The sequence below is a fragment of the Schistocerca cancellata genome, chromosome 1 (genome assembly GCF_023864275.1).
Source record: "Schistocerca cancellata isolate TAMUIC-IGC-003103 chromosome 1, iqSchCanc2.1, whole genome shotgun sequence".
Classification (NCBI taxonomy): domain Eukaryota; kingdom Metazoa; phylum Arthropoda; class Insecta; order Orthoptera; family Acrididae; genus Schistocerca; species Schistocerca cancellata.
Genome location: NC_064626.1, coordinates 162,860,968 through 162,885,933, shown reverse-complemented (window position 1 = coordinate 162,885,933; position 24,966 = coordinate 162,860,968). Strand labels below are relative to the sequence as shown.

Below are 24,966 nucleotides of genomic sequence, written 5' to 3'. Positions count from 1 at the left end.
TTTATAAAATTAATAGGTTAAGTGAACTGACGAAGTCTATTGCATGTAATAATGCTGAATGACTAATAAAGAATCTGAATCTGAATAGAACGCAACAATGTTTTCTGTGCTGTGCAGATGTCTTACATTGGTCATGAACCACACTGTGTAATTGAGGCAGCAGAACCATCAAGGACAAGGATCCTTTGAAGGGCTGTGGATCGAATCCACTGAAGGTCGATGGTCGGTGTAGATAGCGATTGATCTGCCTTCCACATCATGTTTGAATTGATGTACCATTTCATACATCACCAGTAGTTCACGGTAGTAGCACTGCGAAGCAATCAGTTTACGCATAAAACACTGGAGTGGCCACTGTATGCCAGTGGCTTCTTGTTGCAAAATCACTTCAATGGCATTGTCGCTCACATCAGTAGTAATTGTGATTTGAGCAAGCAGAAGTGAATGTGCCAAAATTGTGGCTTGCATGAGACACTCATTTATTTGCTAGAAGGCATGCTACATGTGAGGGGTCCATTCAAGCTTATTTTTCCCAGCAGCATTCTTGTCCATGGCAACTTCTGTGAGTGGTGCCTAAATTTTGGCTGGATGACGTGTGTGGTGATGACAGAAATTAATCATCCTAAGGAAATAGCATATCTCATAAAAGTGCTGTTATGGCAACAGCTGGCAGATAATGTTGGCTTGCTGTGGTGTAGGGTGAAAATTGGCTGTGTTGATGACATACCTGAGAAAGGTGACTTCAGACTGCTGAAGCAGGCATTTCACGTCATTAAGCACTATGCAATGAGCACATCGATTTTGTTGAGAAGCAGTTTGTGCCATCCCTGGGTAAAGGAGAAGGTGATAATACACTACTGGCCATTAAAATTGCTACACCAAGAAGAAATGCAGATGATAAATGGGTCTTCATTGGACAAATATATTATATTAGAACTGACATGTGATTACACAGGGTGTCTACGACCCGGGACAACCGGGAAATCCGGGAAAAACCCGGGAATTTTTTCATCCGGGAGAAAACCGGGAAAAATCCGGGAATTTTTCGGAATTCCGGGAATTTTTCATTGTTTTAGCTTTCAGTTAATTTTTTGTAATTTTGACTGCAGAATTGATTCTCTAGCAAGAATGTTATTGTATCCTGCTACTGGAGAATGATACTGCAGCAAGAAAATATAAACGAGAGGGGAAAAAAATAAAACTTTAGTGGCAAAGGAAATGTGCAGTTTACAACAACAAAACACCGTGCACGCACAAGCGTCTGCAAATAGCAAAAATATGTCAAAGGCCGTATGGCGCAGACTGTAATTCTTCGTAACAATAAACTGCTTGCTATGAGCATGACGTCACAACTGTTCACATTAGGTTCGTTTGACCAATTGCCAGTGGTCTGTTGTGCATGCGCATTTGACTCGCGTATAAGCAGTACCTTCTCCCGCTTCCCGCTACTTGAAGTTTGGCTGTTAACTGTATTGGTAGTAGCAGCAAGCAGCCAGATGCAAAGGAGAAAAAATTTTCTCCCGCGCCCTAGCTGCCAGATTCACTCTTGCACAGAGTTGTTGTGGGGAGGGAGTTAACCTCCACGTGACCCGTGTTTACGTTAAGTGATTTCGCTGCTTCTCTTCGTGTACAGCTTCCACATCAAATGAGAACAAAACAGATATCAGGTGAATTAAAATACATTCACATAATTACGGAGGGCAAAAATATATTATTAATTTCAGTTTTCTGATTTTATTTTATTTCCAAGTTTGTAGCAGTCAAACATTAATCGCCTTGCAGAACAGGGAAGTTAATTTTGCAAGCTTGCTAAAGAAATTTGGCTTTATTAATCTTTCCGCTGAGGCAGTCATTTTATTTGAAACGAAGTGTTTCATTCTACAGTATTGCCTAGTTCCAACTGTTCGCTGAATTTCAAGCGCACGTTACCATCTTCTGCCATGTGTGGCATATGCCATAATAAAGAACCAAAAATGAGATGGCAGAGTACTGGTACTCCAAGAAAATTTACATCCCAAAAACCACACTGAAAAGCTTAATATCAGATGGGATCTACTTCATTGTGAATCTGGAAAAAGCCAATTTGCACTCTAGCCGAATTATGCATTTTAGTATAGTTTACGAAATTCCGATGCTCTTTGGAGTACCCTCTGATGACCTGTTTCTTTTATGGTGCAATGTAAGCTCTCTTAGTGCTTTATACACACGAACATGCGGGCTTCCTACACCAATAGAGTTGCACACGCACAATAATGCCTGTTTTTCTGGCGCTCTCTGGCAACTAGTAAATCGAACCTATTTCTACCAGTCTCTGGATAGTATTGCGAAAGGTGGTTAGAAAAGCGTTACTTTCAAAGTACATTTCTGAATTATGTCACGTGTGAGAAAGTGGGATGGATACCTAAATCACAGAGCGTTCGTAACTGAACAGTTTGAGGACCAGCCACTTACAAGAATTTCGAGCCGAGACATTTATGTCAGAATTTTAAATTTACTGGCACATTTGTGTGATGTATCTTAAAGTGTAACACACGCAAAAAATCAATATTACATGTGAAAACTTAGCTCCTGTTGTAGCATGTAAATCTTAGAGACCAAAATTATATGTGAAAGCTTAGCTTTTCTTGTAGATATACGGTACTGTGTACATTAATGTAAACCGTTAACTTTTCCTCTTGCGTGTTCGCGCTCTGTAACCAGTGATCTTGCTATTGTCTGACTATAACACGTGTCCTGTGCTCTGAATAGCTGCTGTCGGCGTCTGGCGAGATCTCGTGGCTTGAGACATGACTCGCTTACAAACGGACATCGCAACCACGGTTTCGACGCTCCGGAAACTAACGCGCTGTGTTTGGTGCAATTCGAATTTATACTTTCGTAATACGAAAATATGCAGCGTATATGTTGCTGCAAATCAAAGGTATTTCCAAAACTTCTCTGCCCCGTCTTTTCTTTTTTTTCCGGGAAGTTCTGCGCGATTGTATAAAACGTTAACCATTCAAAGGATTGATAAGTTTTACAGTTCCGAGGGAAAATCTACGGAAAACCTACTGTCACTTTAGCACAGAAAAAGTGTATTTTCGCCCGGGAAAAAGCATATTTTTTAAACGGAATATCCGGGAGAAATCCGGGAATAATCCGGGAATTTTTTTTCCTTGTCCCCGTATACACCCTGTTACATTTTCACGCAATTTGGGTGCACAGATCCTGAGAAATCAGTACCCAGAACAACCACCTCTGGTCGTAATAACGGCCTTGATACGCCTGGGCATTGAGTCAAACAGAGCTTGGATGGCGTGTACAGGTACAGATGCCCATGCAGCTTCAACTTTTAGAGTGACTATTATCATTTTATTTCTGTGTCACTGTTGTAGCTGAAACACGAAAGTCTCTTGTGGATGGTTAGTTTAGTTCCTCAGTTACACTGTAATGCTCAAGCCACCTTACAATATGTGGCTGGGATACTTCTGGTACCATTATCAACATTACCTTCTTTTCTTTTTCTGTTCACATGTTTCCAAAAACTTTAATTTATCTGATGCTTTACCAGATATTTATCATGGAGTAAGATGTTCTTTGAATGTATGCTCTTCGATTTTATTTTATTTTTACCAGTATGGCACAGTAAACCGCCTTTTAATGAAAAACACCTGTCTCACAGCATCTGGCACTGGAATTTGACGTGTATTTCTGTGACAGAATTCGTGATAGAACACACCACTCAGCTTTGGATCTTCTCTATTAATCCTGCATGATATCAGCCCCAGACTGGTGACCAATACCATACTCAACAATTGGATGAATGTATGTTTTGAAAGCTGCATCTTGTAGGGATGGACCACATTTCCTTGTATTATTCCAATGAATTAATTTTATATGGTCTCATTCCCAAATACTGGATGAATGATATCCATGCATCTGCACCTTGTCAATTATGCTACTGGCACCTCAAGACAAATGCACAGTTTCTACCTGTAATCCTTGTCTTAATGTGTTAAACTTTCAGCACAAGATTAAACCTCTTAATGAGCAGATTATGACAGCATTTTAAATTAATAATAAATAATTAATAACAATAAAATGCTAAATGCTACTGGCTTAAATTCAACAGTCTTCTCTCTCCTGAAATTTTTCATACTAATTCTCCCCGTCTCAACACTTTGTTCCTCTTTCCCTTGCATTTATTCTCTTTCCTCCTCTCCTTCCTTACCTCTTTGCATTCCAAAAATTGAGGTGTTAACTGTTATAAACACATACATTCTAAAAGCCATATGGCTTGTGAAAAGACTGCACCCAAACACTTATTCAGATTTCCACCAGTACAATACTAGAAATAAAGAAAGATTTTACGTTGGCAGCCACAGAACAGTACTTTACGAAAAGGGGCCTCAGTATGCAGGTATAAAATTAGCTAATGCACTGCCTAGTGCAGTCATGGCTCTTCCTACAATTAAACTGAAACATCAGCTTAAGAAATTTTTAGTAAAACACCCTTTCTACACATTAGAAGAGTACCATACTTATATGAAGAACAACAAATGCTTTGTGAAATTATGTGAATAGAAATCAGTAAACATCTTATTGTAATTTTGTTGTAAATTAATGACGTATTCAGAAGAATGTGTCTTGTGTATTGTACAAATAACTGTAATCATTACTGTTTGTTTGTACATGTGTAGTGTACCATTCGATGTTGAATAAAGCTATTATTATTATTATTATTATTATTATTACCCTCTCCCGCCCCAAACCTGGTCTTGCATTTTTGTCACTGCAACTGAGACTGTATGTGTAGAGAGTGTAAACTAAGCCGACTGACAATCATTAATTGCAAGTGTCATGATATCTATCATGGGCACAACTACAAACTGCTTGAACTAATAAAGCAAACATTTGGATCTTACATAATAATCATAAAATCTACTGCCCAAAAACCTTAGTGCTCTCCTAGCTAACACTCAGCTGCCATAAATCTATTAGACACACTTAACAGTTGTATGTGTGAACTGACATCTATTGAAGAATGCTATCTACGACAGTGTATTCCCCTTTTTTTCATTGTTGGTTCATGGATACGGTATGATTCATTCATTATTTTGACCAGACTATTATTGTGGTCTGGTGGTAAGTGCTATCAGCTACTGTTCTGGAGATCATAGCTTTCATTTGCAGTGACTAATTTGTTCTCATGTGATAAGAACAGAAATGGGATCCAATTAACTTTGTGATAACATCTGTGAAGCTGCTTGAATGAATGAGCAGCAACTATATATAACAGTATTAAGAAAGTTCCACCATGTGAAGGATAAGCAAAAATGATGTCCTTCAGTGTATTCACTTTCCATTCTTCGTGCAATACCCTATGTATACAAACCTCAAAACTAAATTTGTGAGTAACACACAAATTAGGCTCCTCCAGTGTACCTCAGAGTGATACCCTGAATGTTGCTGGGTTGAGGTCATGAAAAGGGAAGCTACAAAACCAACCACTGCTTCTTGATCCTTTGACTGTTGTGTTCTTTCTGGGAAAGAATTCCTAGACCCTTCCTTCTTTCTCATCTCTGGGCTATTATTTTTAGAGACCATTCCCCCTGCTAGCTAATGCATGACACACACACACACACACACACACACACACACACACAGCTCTGGAACACAGAATGTTGGGGAGATGGGCGTCTGGGTAGAGGGATCAGAATTTGGGGGGAAAGGTAGAGTAAGGAGGTATTAGGAGGTTGGGGGTGGGTAGACAGGCAGTCTCTGTTGCAGTGACAAAAATACAAGACCAGGTTTGGGGCAGGAAAGGGCAGGAGTGATGTAACTCATGGAGAGAAATAGAGCACAAAGAGGAAAGGAAGGAGAGGAGGAAAGAGAATAAAAGCAAAGGAAAGAGGAACAGTGTGTTGAGACGGGGAGAATTGGTATGAAAAATTCCAGGAGAGAAAAGACTGAGTTCAAAGGGAATGAGAAATGTGCAGATGAGGGGAGGGGCCTAGTGGAGGATTATGTTACAAGGATTTCCTTATGAGAATATCAAGATAAACGCATATCATTTATGACTATGGAAAAACCACTTTGTTATCTATATAGTTGGTTTGGTAGGCAGTAGACCAGTACTGCCATTAGGCTGTTTTTGATAAATGACAACTATTCCCCTAAAATGTATTACAGCTTAAAACAATGGAAACTCCAACTAGAAATACCAAAAATGCAGGAAAAGACAGACTGCTACTTACCATAAAGATCACACATTAAGTTGCAGACAGGCACAATTAAAAGACATTTACACATAAGGTTTTGGTCACACATTTGTCAGAATAAGAGAAGCACACTTCATTCATTCACACCAGTAAGCACACCTCACACACACACATGACAGCTAACTCCGGCAGCAATAACATTCTTCCCCGACCTGCTGGAGTTGGTGCTCAAGTGTGCATGAAGCGTGCTTGCTTGTGTGAATAATGGTGTGTGTTTCTTTTTCTCCAATGAAGGCTACGGCTGGAAGCTTATGTGTGTCTTTTAACGGTGCCTGTCTGCAACTTAATGTGCAATCTTTATGCTAAGTAGCAATCTGTGTTTTCCCACATTGTTGTTTATTGCTTAAAATGTAGATAATGGCACAACATGTGTAAATATATGCAATATTGTGACATTTACTTCATTTAACACGGTCTTTGATTAACAAATTATGGATATATGACATCTATCCTGTTGTTATGATCTCACTAAGAAAATGTTTATATACATGTTCATGGTGGGGTAGATGTTTGTGACTATGAGTTTGCTTACAAAATAATCAAACAATTAACCTGCCAGGACCTCCTGACCAGGGATTTCTCATATCCTTATCTACACTCTGGCTTCATGTTCTGTCATCCAAATCCCTTTCTAGTGAGTCAGAAATCATTGCTGAGGATTGAATAGCTACTGAAGAAGGCCCTTACCAAATTTGTCATGCAGTGCAATGACTATGTGATTGGGATCTCTTCTGGCTTTTTGACACTTTTAATTACATGTCACACCACTATTATACTGGACCAGAATTTCTGCACATGACCTTCAATAGCACTTCACATCACTAAGTTCAACTCAAAACCTATCACGTAAATCTGTCTCCATCTTCAGACTAGTACTTGTATTTAAACCCACATTTCACCTGATCCTACAGCTCCTCGAACCCAGTCCCATGGTGTCTATCTTGTTTGTTCCATTGTGGCCACTTACAGCACTTTTGCAGAAATATCCTCAGCCTTGGTTGACACACACACTAATATAAAATTGACACACTTGCACTAGGCAAGACAGTTATTCATTTGTTGTTTCAAAATGTATGCTGCTGTAGCTTATATGATTAGAGGAATGTATTTGTCATCTGTACATTGGTCCAATATTTTTGTTTACAAGCAACCACTTGTCATCACCCACGCAGGTAAAATATTACTCATCATTACAAAGGAATAATCCCTTGCACATTTCTTAACATTCAGTCAAGGCTGAGTGATACAAGTACATAGCATTATTTGTTTACATCATTGCGCAACACATATACGACACTAGAGTTACAATAAATTGAGTAACTCTGTAAATATATACTTGGTGTTACCAATATACATACTCAGGAATTTTTAAAGGAAATACTTTGCACAAACTGAGAAAACTGACAAAAAAAAAGGTTTATTTCTGGATGACAAGTTATACATGTAACCTCAATGGTTATGTTTCATTATGAAACAATGCAATATATAAAGTGAATAAACATATTTCTATAATTTAAATATTTAACAACAGTAAAATGAATATCAAAAATATGTCAATTGCATTAGACATTGTGAACCAACATACAGTTACAACTTCTTCTAATACATCTAAAAGTTCTTGAGTCTTTTCAGAGTGTTGTGGTTGATATTGTTCTTCATTTAATACTGAATTTATTTTGGGAGGAAATAATATTTTTAAACTACATTGTTGATATATGAACAAAAATAAGTGTGGTACCTAAAAAAGGAGAAGGAAAGCCGTCAATTTTTATAACAGGAAAGTTTATGGTAATTACATAATCCATAATTTATGAACAAAAATTAGGAGTTGACAAAAATTAGGTGAAAAATGTAAGGATACTGAAAAAGAGAAAGGAGAACATTTGTGGTAGGTGGAAAAAGAGTTTGCAAACCAAAATGGTTTGACTGTAACAGTAGGATTGGTTTAATTTTATTTACTCTTAGCTTTATTCCGCAAATTTGTGTTTCATTCAGTTAAACTATGATTATGAAATTGCAAAATTTCATATTTTATTGAATTACATTAAATAATGTGTAAGCTGTTATGTACGACTAGATAAATTTCAGCCTCTTATCCTACCTTGGTGCAGTTTATTTCCATGCACATTGGCCAGTTTTGTTAGGATTTCTGCAGCATTTAGCTGTTTAAACTGACTAAGTTATGGAAGAAATTGTTGCCATGACATCACAAGAGAAAAACATCTTCACAGTTATTTATATCCATTATCTATTTCCCTCATACAAACATGCTTACTCACTCATTCACACCTATGCTATTACCTTTCGGTCATTCATATTTCGAATTAGGTAGGACTTTTCAGGTACTTATTTCCTTAAAACATTAATCTCTCTCTCTCTCTCTCTCTCTCTCTCTCTCTCTCTGTGTGTGTGTGTGTGTGTGTGTGTGTGTGTGTGTGTGTGTGTGTTTACAGTGTATCCATTTGAACTGAAAACATTGAAATATCTCAAAACCTACAAATAGCATCAAAAAAAGTTATAATTCCAGTTTGTTTGTCTTGGAGGGGGACATCCAATGATATCACACTGGATCCATCAGCCCATCCAGTGTGTGAGTGGTGGAGGCAACTTTGAAATTTTCAATTCCTCCCCATTTGCTATACAATTTTCCACCAGTGAAATTTCATCAGTGACTAAACTGCAGATTTTCAGCATTGATCCCCATGAGACACAGGGGGAACAGAAACTGCCATGTCTGTTTTTTACATGCTAGGGTTCCTACATTGCCCATTGAGCTGAGACTGAAACCAGTATACAAAGGAAAGAAGAAAATATGTGAGATATAAATGAGAGAATAATCAAAACTAAGAAGGGGAGTCTCTGCAATCTATGAAGAAACCTTCATATAGCTAAATTTCAGTGATTTTAAACACACACACACACACACACACACCTACTTCTTAGTCATAAGAAATAAAATACTGACAAGCAGTTAACAAATGAGGAAACATAAAAAGTAATGTGTAAAGCTACTAATATTTCAGAACTTGATAGCTCTATGTTCCAGCTGAATACTTTCTATTAAACAAGAAATTTTGAGCAATGTGTAAATAAAAATAAAATGATATTATGTGACAAAATGTACTGCAGTTTATCAGTTTGTAATTTGAAATCGCTAAGCTGTTGCAAATATGCATTCCCAAGGGCCATATGGAATAAGGATTGTTCTGAAACAACATGAGGCAATACAGTTAGTTGTTGGAAATTGTTCTCACAAAGTGCAAGAACCTACTTGAAGCTATATACCTCTTTGCTTTCCTATGCCTTCTTAAGTGGCTCATCTAGATTGTTAGTAGGGGTTATAAATTATCCATGATATCTGAACCAAGATCAGATTCTGTGTGCATAGTTTTGACCTAAATGGTAAGGCCATTTTTAAGGAAATGTAACATAAACATGTATAGTCTCTAATTCCACCAACACTGGTATGATATCTTCTGCCTTCTGCTCTTCACTCTTAACAACACAAACCATTAAAGTAAGGGTTCCATTGATGTACAGCATGTATGCCATACACTACATCTCAGATGATCTCCTTTGGAACTTCATTTATGTGGTCACCAAGGCTTGCACCAGAAAGAGGCCTAGAAAAAAAGGTTTGAGTTACTGGCACCATATATTTCATGGTAAATGTTTTCAGAAGAGTCCAAATGACTTCTTCTTGTTAGTTAGTTTAATGCTCCATGGATCATTTGCTCAATAAACTGTAAGTATGTGGAGTGAGTCATTTTACATTCACATCACAAATTAATTTGTAAATATGATTACATGTTGTTTTTTTAAAATAATACACAGATGTGAGTTAGTAATTCCTACTATGCACCTTTTACACATTACAATAATAGAACTTGTTCTACAGGATAGAAGGGGTTGTCAAGGAGAAACATTTTCATTCTGTCTTCAAATTTTACTTTGTTATCTTGCCAGACATTTTATATCACTGGATAAGTGATCAAAAATTTTTGCTGCAGCATTGTGCACCAGTTTTTGTGTTAAAGACAATGGTAGTGTGAAGTAATGAATGTCATTTTTTCTTCAGGTATTTTACTCATGTACATCAATGTTTCTTTCGAACTACACTCAGTTATTTACAACAAACTTCACAAGGAAATAAATTACTATGAGTCTAACCCCTTAAACAGATGTCTTCTAGATGATCTTGGATGAACACCACGTATTATTCTTACAGCATTTTTTTGACCAATGAAGACTCTCTTTCTTAAAGATTAGTTACCTCAGAACATTATTTCAGATGACATTATTGAATGAAAATGTGTGAAATATGTCAACTTACTAATTTGTCTTTTCCTAAGATTTGCAAATATTTGAAGTGCAAATGTGACCAAACTAAGTTGCTTTGTCCAGTTTAAATTCTCATCGATATGAACATGTAAAAATTTATTATTTCCTTGCCGTGTGTTACACTTATCATCAGTATAGTACCTCTTGATATGCAGAAATGAAAATGTTGTTTCTTTTTGAAATCAAGACAGAGACTATTTGCAGAGAATCAAAGAATGATACTTTTAAGAACATTGTTTACTATTTCTTCTGTTGCTCTATGTATGCCTGGATTAATTACAGCTGTAGGTCATCTGCAAAAAGAACTATTTCTGCTTGTTGTATGTTAGACAGAATATTATTTACATATATGAGGAGCAATAAGCAGATAGAGAATCAGACAATAATACTTTTAAGAACATTGTTTACCATTTCTTCCATTGTGGTATGTATGCATGGAATGATTACAATTGTAGTCATATGCATAAAGAGCTAATTCCGTTCGTAGTATATTAGACAGAAGGTTAGCTACTCTGGTGTCCAAAATTAAGGCAACAAACCAAAATTTTGCAAGGTTTCTTTTATTTTGCCTCTGAACAGTGTAAGCAGGTGACAGAAAAGTAGAAACAATGTGAAGAATACAGAATGTAAACAACTGCAACGTGCATAGCAGTAGACAAAAATGTTCTTCATTTTTTCCAACGTAACAGATTTACATACACACTGTGATGACTGTGACCACCTCTGACAGCAGTGCAGGCCTGACAGTGATGGAGGATGCTGTGAATATTGTCATCAATGTTATGTTGAGGCAATAACGCCCATTCTTTCTGCAGAGCTGCTCAGAAGTCTTGGAGAGCTGTTGGTGGATGTTGACGTCATGCAACCCATCTTCCTAGTGCATCTCAGACAAGCTCTATGGGATTCAAATTGGGAGAGTGAGCAGGACATGCCCTGCATGCAGTATCTTCCATTTCCATTAAATCATCAACCACTCGTTCTCTATGAGGTCAAGCACTATCATCCATCAATGCAATGTCTGGGTGCACAGCACCTTGCAACAACCATACATGTGATCCCAAGACTGTGTCACAATCATCATCATCAGTTATCTGCTATATTAGCAGGTCCTTTGCCTCTCCATTTTCTGCGATCCATTGCTTCCTTCTTAAGGCTGCTGTATGTTGTACTGTCCATCATGTCATCCAGTATCTGGAATCTCTTCCTTCCTCGCTTCCTTTTCCTTTCTACATAACCTTCTAAAACTGTTTTTATCAGTCCGTCATTCTTTCTTAATATATGCCTAATCCAATTTCTTTTTCTTCTCTTTATTACCTCTAGTAACTGTCTTTTCTCTCCCACTCTTCTCAATACCTCTTCATTTTTTACTCTGTCTATCCAACTTATTCTTTCCATCCTCCGCCATGTCCAAATCTCAAAAGCCTCCAGTCTTTCTCTGTCTTTTTTCCTCATAGTCCATGTTTCAGCGCCATATAGAAGAACGCTCCATACAAGACATTTTATGAGTCTCTTTCTCTGTCCAGACCGCTGCAGAAAATTCTCCTTTTCTTATAAAATGCCTCTTTTGCCATTGCTATCCTTGTTTTAATTTCTGTGGTGCACTTCCAGTCGGTGTGTATCTTGCTTCCAAGATACTTAAAATTTTGCTCCTGTTCTAGTATTTTTCCATTCAGCATAATTTATTTTCTTATTTCCTCCTAGTGCCAGTACTTTTGTTTTATTTGTGTTAATTTTCATTCCATATTTTTTTCCGTTAGTTGCAATGGTGTCCACCAAATCCTGTAATTCTTTTTCCCCTGTGGCTAGAAGGACCATGTCATCAGCAAACCTCAAACACCCTACTCTTCTGCCTCCAATTTCTATTCCTTTGTCATCTAATGAGCATTGGTCAATCATATTTTCCAAGTAGAGGTTGAAAAGAGTAGGTGATAGACAGCGTCCTTGTCTTACTCCTTTTCCTAGTCTGATCCAGTTTGTACTTTCTCCTCTCACTTTAACTGAAACTTTTTGATTAAGATATAATGAGTTTATAAGTCTTCTGGTTTTCCAGTCCACTCTCTTTTCCCTCACAATACTGGACAACAATTAAACCTTTCTGATTGACCTGTACAATTTCATGAACAGGTGTTCGAGTGGTCAACATAATCCCTGCCCACACCATTAGTGATACTCCTCAATATCGATTTCTTTCCACAATGTTCGGGTCTCAAATTCATGTTCCACATTCCCTTCAGATGTTACTCCATCTAGGAACACTCTTCAGACCAAATTGGGACTTGTCTGTGAAAAGAAAATTGGTCCACTCTTCGACTGTCCAGGTGGCATGTTGATGACCCCACTCCAGATGTTCCATTCTGTGAAGATGGATCAGAAGCACACAAGTCTCCAACAATAAACACCACTCTGTTGAAGCTTTTTCATTACTGTTTGCCTCAATATGCCATGTCCAGTGGATGCTGTGAGGTCCAATGCCAGCTGCTGTGCAGTAATAAGGCGGTACTGTCGTGCCCTTACAGCCAAATAATGGTCCTCTCTTTCTTATGTCACACTTGGTTGGCCCTGCCCTGGTCTTTAGGATACAGTTTCAGTCTCTATAAACTGTTGCCACATCCAAAAAACAACATGATGATTCACATTAAGCCATCAGGCCATATGAGTTCGTGATTGTCCTGCTTCCGTTCTTCCTAAGGCCCTCCACTGCAGAGAGTCTTGTAGACATCTTCCATGCACTATACCTTACTATCTGTGACTGTGTATACAGCGTTTGTGGATGTGGGACTACCCGACAAACACTGCTCTGTGTGACAGGTGCACTGATGTTGTTGTTGGTGAGGTTTTCTGTTGACTGAAATTCCATCTTCCATGCTGAACACTATCACATGGATATCTGTTGACAGTTTGTTTGATTATATCATAAATTAGGCACATGACACGGAAATTGTGGTTTGTTGCTTTAATTTTGGACACCAGCATACATAGATGAGGAACAATAGTGGAACAAAGATTGAGTCTTACAGAGCCCCATACATCATTTCTCCGCAATCAGAAGAATATCCTCTAACTACTGTGGTTGAATTACTAAGTAAACTTTCTGCAGTCTTTTTGTTAGATGTGACATTGTCCATTGGTTGACTGTCCATTAATACCACAAAAGAGTTTATCTAAGAGAATATTGTGATTCAAACAGTCAGATGCCTTAGGTAGGTCACAGATGGCTGTTCTCTTATTTAATACTTGTGAAATTTGGTGAGTGAATGTGTAAATGGTATTCTCAGTTCAAAAAGTCTTCTGAAATCCAAATTGTGGTTTACTTAGGTTTTATTGTTGGTCAGATGGTATACTATTCCAAAATACATCACCTTCTCAAAAACTTTGGAAAATGATGACTATAATGAAAATAGTCACTGGTTATTGACATCTCTCCCATCTCTCCTATCACCTTTCTTTTAGATGGGTTTAATAATGACTTTTTATATCACTCTGGAAAAATATTTCAGATAAAACATGGTTTCTTATATGAGAACAAGTCTTTAGTACTGTGTTGAAATCACCATAAAATCCAGATGAGTGTTTTTTTTTTTTTTTTTTTTTTTTTTTGAGATAAATATATATTTTTCTTAATTTCTAAAGAAGAAATCTGGGATACATTCATATGACTGAATTTTATGAGAGTTACTCTTTTAACATACAATGATGTTTTTTTTTCCTTGAACTTTTGTCCCTATATTTTCTGTTTCATTCAAGAAATGATTATTAAATACATCTGCTACCTGCAAATGATCTTTCCATTTAAGTCAATGATGGTGTTACCCTATTATGTACCTTTTTGTCCTGTCTCTCATTTCACTACACTGCATATCACCTTAGTTCTGTTGTCAGAATTACTGATTTCTGACATAATTTGCATGTTCATCGCTTTTTTAATAACTTCGTGAGATCCATTTTGCTGAATGCAATTATAGAGTATTCAGCTGTATTTATTAATAACTAGCCTTCTCCCAGTGGCTTCACCCACATATGTGTTTAGCACATGCACTGTCCAGTCACATTAATGTGACCACTCACACCCATCAAAAGCATGAATAACTACCGTTTGCAGTATGGAGCAATGTGAGATGCACAGGAAGAGAATCAGTGATGTTCTTGAAGGTACCAATAGGGATGTGGAGTCATGCCGATTCCAGTGCCATGGCCAACTGCACTAGGTTTCTCGGTTGAGGATCCATGGTGTGAGCAATCTGATCAAGGTGATCCCATAGATTCTCAATTTGGGTTTCAAACCAGGGAGTTTAGTGGTCAGGGGAGTGTGCTAAATTCATCCTAGTATGTGTATGCAGAGAGTTGTGTAACAAATTGTGTTGTCCTGATGGTAGTTGCTGTCATGCCAAGGAAAAACAAACTGCATGCAGGTTTGGATATGGTCCCCAACGATAGGTGCATACTTGTGTGTGCACTGACATGCTTCTATACCCTCTGTTGCTAGTGCTGCCATCTGTTGTCTGCAAATTGTTATTGAATATTCATGTAAAAAATAGGTGGTGGTCACATTAATGTGAGAACCATGTAAATGAATGGGAGTTGTAAGGATTCTGAACATGAAATGATGGTAGGAGACATATGATCTAAATGAAGACCAAGAGACAGATGGATCACTGGAGTGAAGGAATATGTGATGAAGATAGAGAAAACTGGGACATGGTATGGGAGCACAGGAAAAGATGGAGATGCTTGTATTCTAAACAGGGCTGGAAATTATATAACATGATTATGATGATGATGGTAATGATTCATAGTATGTAAGAAAAGTATTCATTTTAGGTTGTGATTCAGGTAAGAATTACTTACACTTGTTGAAGGCAACCTAAAGAATATTTTGTGAATTCTGTTGAGAAGCAAAGGGATGGTCTTCTGCCAAAACTAAGGTATGATTAATTGATATGCATTTAACTTTGAAACATCACAGCTCTGTATAATTCTGAGTTCACACAGGGAATTGTGATGTGTCGTTGGTAAAGGCTGGATGTTACAGTGAGCAATGATGTTGGTTCATAATTTACATTTTGAACATCAGAACCCAACTGTTTTTTATGACATCAATGCAAGATAGAATCTATGCCAACAAACTTTAATTTCTGCAGAAATGTCATATGCACATAGTAAAATATGCTGTTGAAACTAAAACATTGTACTTGATTCAGTGGTCCTCGGTTCAATTTGTGGTGTAGTGTGATTGTTAGTATGTAGTGGTCAGTAAGCACTATGAATTGTCAGCCACCAAGCTTGCCAGTACGTCAGATCTTTTTGCTGGGAGTATAGACTGTGTACAGTCCTCTGTCTATTGTGAACCTGTTAAGGAATGCAGTGTGCTGCCACTGGTGATTTGATGTAAAGGTAACACCTGCACCGTGTACACTGTCCAGTCACATTTATGTAAGCACCTGTCAAAAGCCTGACTAACCACCTTAACAATGGCCAGCTGCACTAGGTCTTGGATGGGGATCCATGGTGTGAATAGCCTGATTGAGTTTGTCCCACAGATTCTCAATTAATTTTAAGTCTAAGGAATTTATGGTAAATTCATCTTGGTGCTCTTCAAACAATGCACATATGCTGAAAGGTACAGCATGTAGGGGTGGACATGGTCCCCAAAGATAGATGCATCCCTGTTTGGTCCACTGTGTCTACCAGCAAGACATGATCACCCAGGGAATGCCATGAAAACATTTCCCAGAATGTAACACTTCCTTCTCCAGCATGGAGCCTCCCAACAATTGTTGCAGGATGCTTGCTTTTGGACATGATTCATAAAGATCACCTGTCACCACTCAGTGGATGCACTGTTGCGGTATTGTTGTGCAGATTCCATCAGTGTGGGTGCGTAAACCAAGCGCACGCTGTGGAGACCTGTACACAGTAACATTTGCTGGACAGTAATAGAGGAGACACTGTTGGTAGCCCCTTGGTTCATCTGTGCAGCCAGTTCCCAACAGTTGCATATCTGTAGTACTAATCTCTGCGGCCATTGTTCATCCTTGTCATCTACAGCCTTTCGTGCACCATGGTTGTCTCAGCACTCGTTTTGGGTAGCATCGTTTTGCCACGCATGGTATTCTTTAACCGCTGCAGCACATGGGCATTTTACAAACCTAGCCATTTTGGAAATGCTTCCACCCTTGGCCTGAAAGCCAGTGGTCATATAATTTTGGATGTCAGATAAATTTCTCTGTTTCCACATTACGATGATGATTACACTGTTTTCCACGTCCATCCGACATGCATTATATACTCTCCATTGCTAGTACTGCACCTGCCACTTGTGAATGGTTGTTGCATGTTGACATCAAACACAGGTGGCGGTCACATTAACATGACTGGACTGTATAATATTCCAATACTATCTTGAGCTTGTCTTTCCTGTGTGTCTTGGCTTCTCTTTCACTATTACTGTCACTGTCTCAGTCCTTGCTCTATCTGTTCTAGTAAGCCCTATTCCACTTCTTTACAATTTCATCTTTTAAGTCTGTAATCTACTCACATGTCAGTATTATGAAGAAAATGACAAATTGACACTTACTTTTCTTGTTCTTCCATATCTTCAATTGTATCTGGTAGTTTTCGATTTAGAGTTTCTGGCAATATCAGCGCCAGAAATGCTGCAGTGATAGACACTGTACCAAATATTAGAAGCGGTAATGGTCGCCATATAGTATTCTGAAACATTCGGCAATCAAGTGCATTAATGTTGTGCATTTAAATGTAAGAAAGGCTCTAATACTTGTTAAAATTTTGAATGCAATTTAAATAGTAATATATAAATTAATGAAAGCTCTAATACATATTAAAATTTTTAACACAATTTAAATACTGCTATATAAATTAATAAACAGCTCAGTCACTGCCAAGTTATTTTGATATTTAATAAGTGCATAAAATATTTATGAAGAAAAGCTTTGACTGAATCACTTTCCATTGTCAGTAGTGATCCATAATACACTGTTGTAACATCAGATAAAAAGCTTTCTTTGAAAGCTATATAGAGTTGGTGACTGGATGAAGTATGGAGTATTACCTATCGTAAATATATGTGGAAGTGACAAAAGTCTTTTTTCCCAGAGTAGTGCAGTGACTTCATGTGGCATGGACTCAACAAGTTGTTGGAAGTCCCCTGCAGAAATACTGAGCCTTGCTGATCCTATAGCCATCTGTAATTGCAAAAGTGTTGCCAATGCAGGATTTTGTGCATGAACTGACCTCCCGATTACGTCCCTTTAATTTCAAGTGGAATCTATGTTGGGTGATGCGGGTGGCCAAATCATTCACCCAAATTGTCCAAATGTTGTTCAAACCAATTGTGGTCTGGTGACATGGTGCACTGTTGTTTGGGAATATGAAGTCCATGAATGGCTGTGCTGCAAATGGTCTTCAAGTAGCTGAACATAACCATTTCCAGTGGTTCTGTTTGACCAGAGGATCCAGTCCATTCCACATTATTGGCAGCTAACAATTATGTATTAAAAAAAACAATAGATTAAGTTTTCCCAGGCATCAAAAATATAGTACTAGATAGTTAGAACACTGGTTTAATCAAAATGATTAAATTTAAAGGCAGTAAAGGCACAACTGATGTGATTTAATGTGAAACAACAAATATCAAAAAAACTTTTAAGTTAATAACACCAGGAGCTTCAGAAATAATTTTTTGTCAAAGTCCTGGGATATGGTACTTTATTTGTTTCTTATTCCACTGATCAATGTTGTGAGTACACCACAGAAAATAAACTGTGTAACTTTTCCAAGTTTGTTGTCTTTACATTCTATGGTATTATGAAACTGTGCTATTCCATTTCATAATGCGGTTTTTGTACTTAAGTTCACAACAGAAAAATAAATTTTGCTGATAAATATTACAGAAAATCCCCACACCAAAATACACAGGGTGAATCACTTTTAACTTGCACTGCAAATATTGCAGAAATGGAAAGTGCTATTGATGTTCAGTTTTCACAGAATGGATTGGTAGTCATCAGCTCATATTGTTAGGCAATAAACAGTGTATAATAATACTTAGAAAGAGTATTTTTGTGCCAACAAACACTATTTTAAATGGTATGATGCCTATTGACATTAACAAACCAAAAGTAGGCTAAAATAGAATATCAGTGGTGTATGTCGCAGGATTCTAATGCAAGTAATTTATGAGATATTGTGTTTTGAAAAGTTTCCACGCTGACACTTGTCTGTGCCTTTCAACCTGCTTAGTTGCTAGGTATGATGTTATTATGTTTGCTTACAGTGTGCTTGTGTGCTCCTTGGTGTGTTGCAGCTTGCTAGTCAGTTAGCATGTGACAGTCCAAACAGTGGCTCGTGAGTGAATGATGGGATTTACCGATGCAGAAAAAGCTGACATGCTCAAAGTGTATGGAGAGTGTAGCAAGAATGCATTTCATTCTTGTATGATGTATATGGCAAGATATTGCAATAGATGTCAACCATCTCGGCAGTTGTTTGTCAATGTCTTCAACCAGTTACATGAAAGGGTTAGTGTAACACCTAGACAATGCAACAGAAGGAAACAAGTGATGACAGAAGAGAGGGAAATTAATGTTCTTGTTACAGACGCAACTGATATGCACAGTAGCTACCGTGCAATAATATGAGGAAATGGCGTGAGTCAGGCCAGATCCTACAAACTCTCTATTGACATAAATTGCATCCCTATCGTGTCTCTCTCCATCAACAGCTGCATGGAAACAATTATGAGAACTATGTTAACTTCTGTGCATGGATATTAAAACATGATACTCCAGATGTATCAAGCATCTTGTGATGAAGCCACATTTACCATTCATGGACAATGGTGTGGGTTAGTGAACCATCAGCTCATAGGCCCATTTTTTCATAGACAGAACGCTAAACGCACACAAGTGTCACTGTCTCCTAACAGATTGTCTTCCCTGGATGCTAGAAGACATTCCTCTGCAGGCTAGGACAAACTTCTTCTATCAACATGATGGCTGTCCAACACATTGCACACAAATTACTACAGCATGTCTCCATGAATTGTTTCCAAGTCACTGGACTGGATGCAGATGACCTGTACCTTGTATTTTATTTTATTTTTTTATTTATTTATTTCTTGTTCTAGGTATCCATGTTGTGATAATATTGCAGGATATGGAATGTGTCATAAATCTATGATAGCACATAAAAACAAATGAAAATGATTTCATAGACAATGGCTGCAGAGATGAGTATGTGTAAACAGATATGCAACTGTTGGGAACTGGCTGCACAGATGAACCAAGGGGCTATCAACAGTGTCTCCTCTACTACTGTCCAGCAATAGTAACTTAGGTTCTACTAAAGAAAATCAATGTTGAGAGATAAATAACTATTACAAAATAATAAATGTTACAGAAAATAAATATAGCAAAATATGTGTTTACAATAGAGAATAGTCAGGATTACAAACATAGATTTGGGCGTATATTTACATTTAACAAAACAAGAAATGCTAAAAACTGTAGTTCAGGAATTCTTCTATTGTTCAAAATGATCCTTGTAATAGGCACTGCCATAAAATTTTTTTAAAAACAGGAATTCATCTTCTACCAAACACTTAATTCTTCAAGGGAGGGTGTTAAAAACCTTACAGCCAGTGAAATGGACTCCTTTCTGTACCACACTTAGATTTTCCTGTTCGTAGTGGATATAGTGTTTTCTTCTTGTCTCATCACTGTGATACTCACTGCTCAGTTTAAAAATTGAGTTTTTCTTTCCTTATGATGCACATCAAAGAGAATATATATTGTGCAGTGGATGTAAGGATTCCAAGTTTCTTAAAAAGATTCCTGCGTGTGGCTCTAGAATTGACTCCACACATGATCCTTATGACTCTTTTTTATGCACATAGTACTTTTTTAGCCAGTGATTGATTTTCCCAAAATATAGTTCCATATGCCAAAATGGCGTGAAAATAACCATAATAGGTTGACTTCATGGTCATAATAGGCTGACTTCATGGTTTCCATACTTCTATAAGAAGAACAAAGCATAATGTGTAAGTTGCTGAACTCAATCTTTTGCGTAGATCCAGGATGTTGTTTGATCAGTTCAGTTTGCTGTTAGTATGCAAGCCTAGGTATTTTGAGGCACCCACCCTGGTTATCACCTGCTCACCCATTTTTACTACTATTTCTTCATCTTTGAATGTCGTGTGGAACTGAACATAATTAGTTTTTGTGTAATTTAAAGAAATGCAATTAATGTTAAACCATTTCACTGTTTCACTTAAAACCTTATTTGCTGTTCCCTCAAGTTTGTCTACTGAATTAGCAATAAGTAGTGTAGTGTCATCTGCAAAACTGGCGAATCTACAATATTCCATACATAGAGGCAGATCATTTATAAAGATAATAAAAAGTAGGAGGCCCAGAACTGAGCCTTGGGGCACTCGACATGTGATGGTACCCCATTCTGAAGATAATGGGACTCTATTTTGACTATCCACTACAATTTTCTGTTTCCTGTGTGACAGGTATGAGTTAAACCATTTCCCTGATGACCGCTTATACTGAGATGTGAGCTTTTTGTAAAAGAATCAGGTGACTGACACAGTGAAATGCTTTTGTTAGCTCACAAAAAATTCCAACCACCTCAAGTTTTTTGTTGATAGATTCCAAGACTGGCAACAAATGCAAATATTACATCTCCTGGTGACAAACTTTCTGAAATCCAAACTGACATTTGCTGAGGATATTTTCGTCCCTAAGATGCTTAACTATCCTGGCATGCATTAATTTCTCTAAAACCTTTCAAAAACTTGTCAGTAGTGATATTGGTCGATAATTAGCAGCATCCATCTTATCTCCCTTCTTATATAGCAGTTTTACAACTTTAAGCTTCTCAGGAACTATTCCTTGCTTAAGTGATGCATCAAAAAGGTGACAAAGGACTTAACTTATATGGCTGCAGCAGTATTTTAATAATTTGTTAGAAATATTGTCAGTTCCAGTAGAGTTTTTACTTTTCTGAGATTTAATAGCTCTTTCAATTTCTTGAACAGTGACTGTTGTTACCTTCATGTGTTATACTGAGATAGATATTCTGGCTTTCAAAAGATTGAAGGCTTGTTTCGTGGAGCCTTGTAAACCTACCACAGCAAGGATTTAGCACTGACTACAAAGAAAATTACACTCTATCATTGAAAATAAATTTTGTTATTCAGTAAAAGAATTTCCAATTGATGATACCAGGCCCTTCAGAGACTAATGTGGACAACTTGTGCTGACAACAGTAAATTAAATATTAATTTTAGTAAGAAAATATTATGGACAACACATTTCAGTTATATTTATTATGTTTAAAAATACTGTAAATAATCACAAAAAATAATTTATTGTTTGTATCTGAAGAGCCTCTGTACTTTAAATCAGTGATTCACATTTCTGTCTAATGAAACAATAAAATTCTGATTCTCATTCTAGTCTAGCCTCTCTAAGGACAACCACAATGATGTCTAGAACATTTTTCTGTAGATTAAATCTGTGTTAAATACATAAACTAAGGGAAAGGCAATCACTCACTTATAGTGGATTGATGTGTCAAACATAGAACCACATAACAGGAAACACTGATCACACTTTACACTTTTTCTAGTAAAAGTACACACACACACACACACACACACACACACACACACACACACACACTCACACAAACATCACCACACAGCCACCTGAATGCACACTTCCATGGTTACAGGAGTACGTGGATATGTGTCTGTGGTTGTGTGTATGAATGTGTGCCTTTACTAGAAAAGTGCAAGAATTCAAAAGCTAGTATCAATGGAGCTACATGCATTTATACTCCACACATCTGCCCATTATACATGAGTGGTTCAGTTTCCCTTATTTTATGCATTGTTATTAAGTTTGTGTTATATATGCATAGCGAAGTGCTAGGTTGCATAAAAGTCACACAACATGTGAAGAATGACTTTATCAATCACAAAGTATGCATGACATGTGTTGGAATTATTTCCATCTTCAGAAATCTAAAACAGAAATATAACAAACGAACTGGTATACAAAAATACTAACTACTTTTTATACAATAAAAACTAAGCTACATAAAAAATAAGTAGTCTGTGTTATTTGTTTGTCAAGTCCAACTCACCTGGATGAGTGCTTTAACGCACAACTACCAGGATTTGGTGAGGTGAGTGTGCCCTGTTTTGAATCATCCTCATGGATTAACATTGGGGGATGGTGAGCGAGCCAGCCTTAATTGATTTTTGGCTACTCACCAGACCCTACTAGGTAAATACTGGACTGGACCCACACCTTACCTCTCATATATGCTACACAAACATTTAGAAAAATGTTCTCACACTTGAGCATGAGATTTACTGTAGATGCAGATGGATGGGGTGCACAGATTCCATCCCACGAGGGGGTGGTGGCACCCGAGGAGTATCTGACCATCCACAATCACTATGATGCCAAACTCTGCAGAGAAGTGGGTAAAGGAAAGGAAGACAAAAAGAAGAAGATATGTTTCTCAAGTTTCATAGTGTCCCTTGCACCTTCTCTATATCAAATGCCACTGTGACATTTATCATTGGAATACTTGTCAATGTTCTGAACTTTTACCACATAAAACCTAAGGATTATATATTCCATGTGTGCTAGCACTTTACTTCACTAAACTGTTTTAGATATTACACATTTGTGTGTGTGTGTGTGTGTGTGTGTGTGTGTGTATGTGTGTGTGGTGTGTGAGTGTATGCATGAATGTGTGTGATGCTCTTACCAAAACATTGATGTATGGAGCAGTCATGCCCCCCATGCGAGCACATGTTGAACTAGCTCCCAATGCTACATTGCGAACCACAGTTGGAAACTGCTCTGCTGTGAAGATATATATTGTGCCATACGATGCAGTAATGGCTAATTTTCCCAGCATTGCAAATGTGACCACAAGCCAAGATGTGCCTGTAAAAATACAGTATTACAATATGGTATGGTAAGTGTTTGGTCAAATATAAATTATTTAAGGAGTAAACAAACTCAGTTGAGGTACTCACTAGTTAATAGGCATGTAGGCCACACTGAGAACTTGCTAGCTTCCAGACAAATCCTCTGTGGACATTGCACTGGCACTGCAGCTCAAGTGGGTGAGTCAAACCTGCAATGCTAGCACAGTGTCATTGCGACAGTGTAGCCTTATTGATATGTGTGTGTGTGTGTGTGTGTGTGTGTTTGTGTGTGTGTGTGTGTGTGTGTGAAGAAGCATTTGTCTGAAAACTAGCAACATTCTTGGTCTTGTCTGAGTGCCTAATGATGATTCAGGGCCTCAGTTATTCAACATTACAATAGCTGTATCAAAGAAAAATTCAGCCAAAAAAACTAATTAATTATGAGACAGAAGTGCTGGCTAGTGCTTACCTTAAGGCTCAAAATGTTTAATACTGTTTATAGACAAACATAAAACTAAAATTGACAACACAATCCTATCTATTAACTCCTTCCTTAGGGAGAAGGGAGGGAAAGTTGGTTCCTCTAATCCTGGTGTCTGAGTGGTCTGCCCTTCCTTTTATCACCTGAACCAAAATACCCCTCTCTTCTCCCCAACAAAGGAAAAAAATAGTTCCAAAAGCGAAGATAGTGTTATAACTTATACTTTTATGTGTTTTATTCACACCTGGACATTCCATTGTTTGATTTTATAATAAATGAAAAGCACCAGTTCTATCAAGAACCGACGGAAGATTCAGTTTGATTTTATTTTTATATTGTCTTTTGGCCGTACTAAGCACTTTCGTTCCCAAAAGGGCAGCAATTCTGTCTCAAAATTCAATGTTACAATAATTCAAATACAAAAATAGTAGTGGCCAATCTCCTGTTATTCTCATTAACAATTTTTGTTAACAGCTTTTCTTACAATCTCCACAAAACAAGTCCAATAACAAACACCACATGCAAAAGAAAAAGCAAATGTGGGACATAGATAAAAAAAGATCCATTAGTCTCTAAAAAAAAGTTTGTACAGCTTACATAAAACAAGTAATGATTAAAACTTTAAAACCTACTGCAGCAAACACTTCAAGTAGCCAAACAACTAGAAACAAAACTTCATATAAAATATTAAAAATGAAACTCAAGGCCTCAGGCTTACTGTAAATTCAAATTGTGTACTGACAAGCTCACAGACACCAAACAAAATCAAACTTATCTGCAGCTAAAAACCATGATTGGGGCAGATGATATAATTAACTTCCTTAATGAGTATTTTGCCACAGCAGAGAAAAAACTAAGTGGAAAAAAACAAATCTGATGAACACAGAAAGACACAGAAACCATTT

At 37.3% G+C, this 24,966-nt stretch overlaps 1 protein-coding gene across 3 annotated transcripts in view; it reads right to left on the bottom strand.

Moving 5' to 3' along the window:
- Positions 1 to 8,624: 8,624 nt before the first annotated feature.
- LOC126167908 (organic cation transporter protein-like) overlaps positions 8,625 to 24,966 on the bottom strand; it is a 168,842-nt gene continuing 152,500 nt past the window's right edge. For all 3 annotated transcript variants that reach the window (XM_049920516.1, XM_049920515.1, XM_049920517.1), the window contains 3 exons: positions 23,415 to 23,596; positions 17,176 to 17,312; positions 8,625 to 9,883 (listed from right to left, as the gene is read on the bottom strand). In XM_049920516.1, the coding sequence (XP_049776473.1) occupies positions 9,823 to 9,883; positions 17,176 to 17,312; positions 23,415 to 23,596 (380 nt within the window). In that variant the 3' untranslated portion in view covers positions 8,625 to 9,822. The remainder of the gene's footprint in view (positions 9,884 to 17,175; positions 17,313 to 23,414; positions 23,597 to 24,966) is intronic.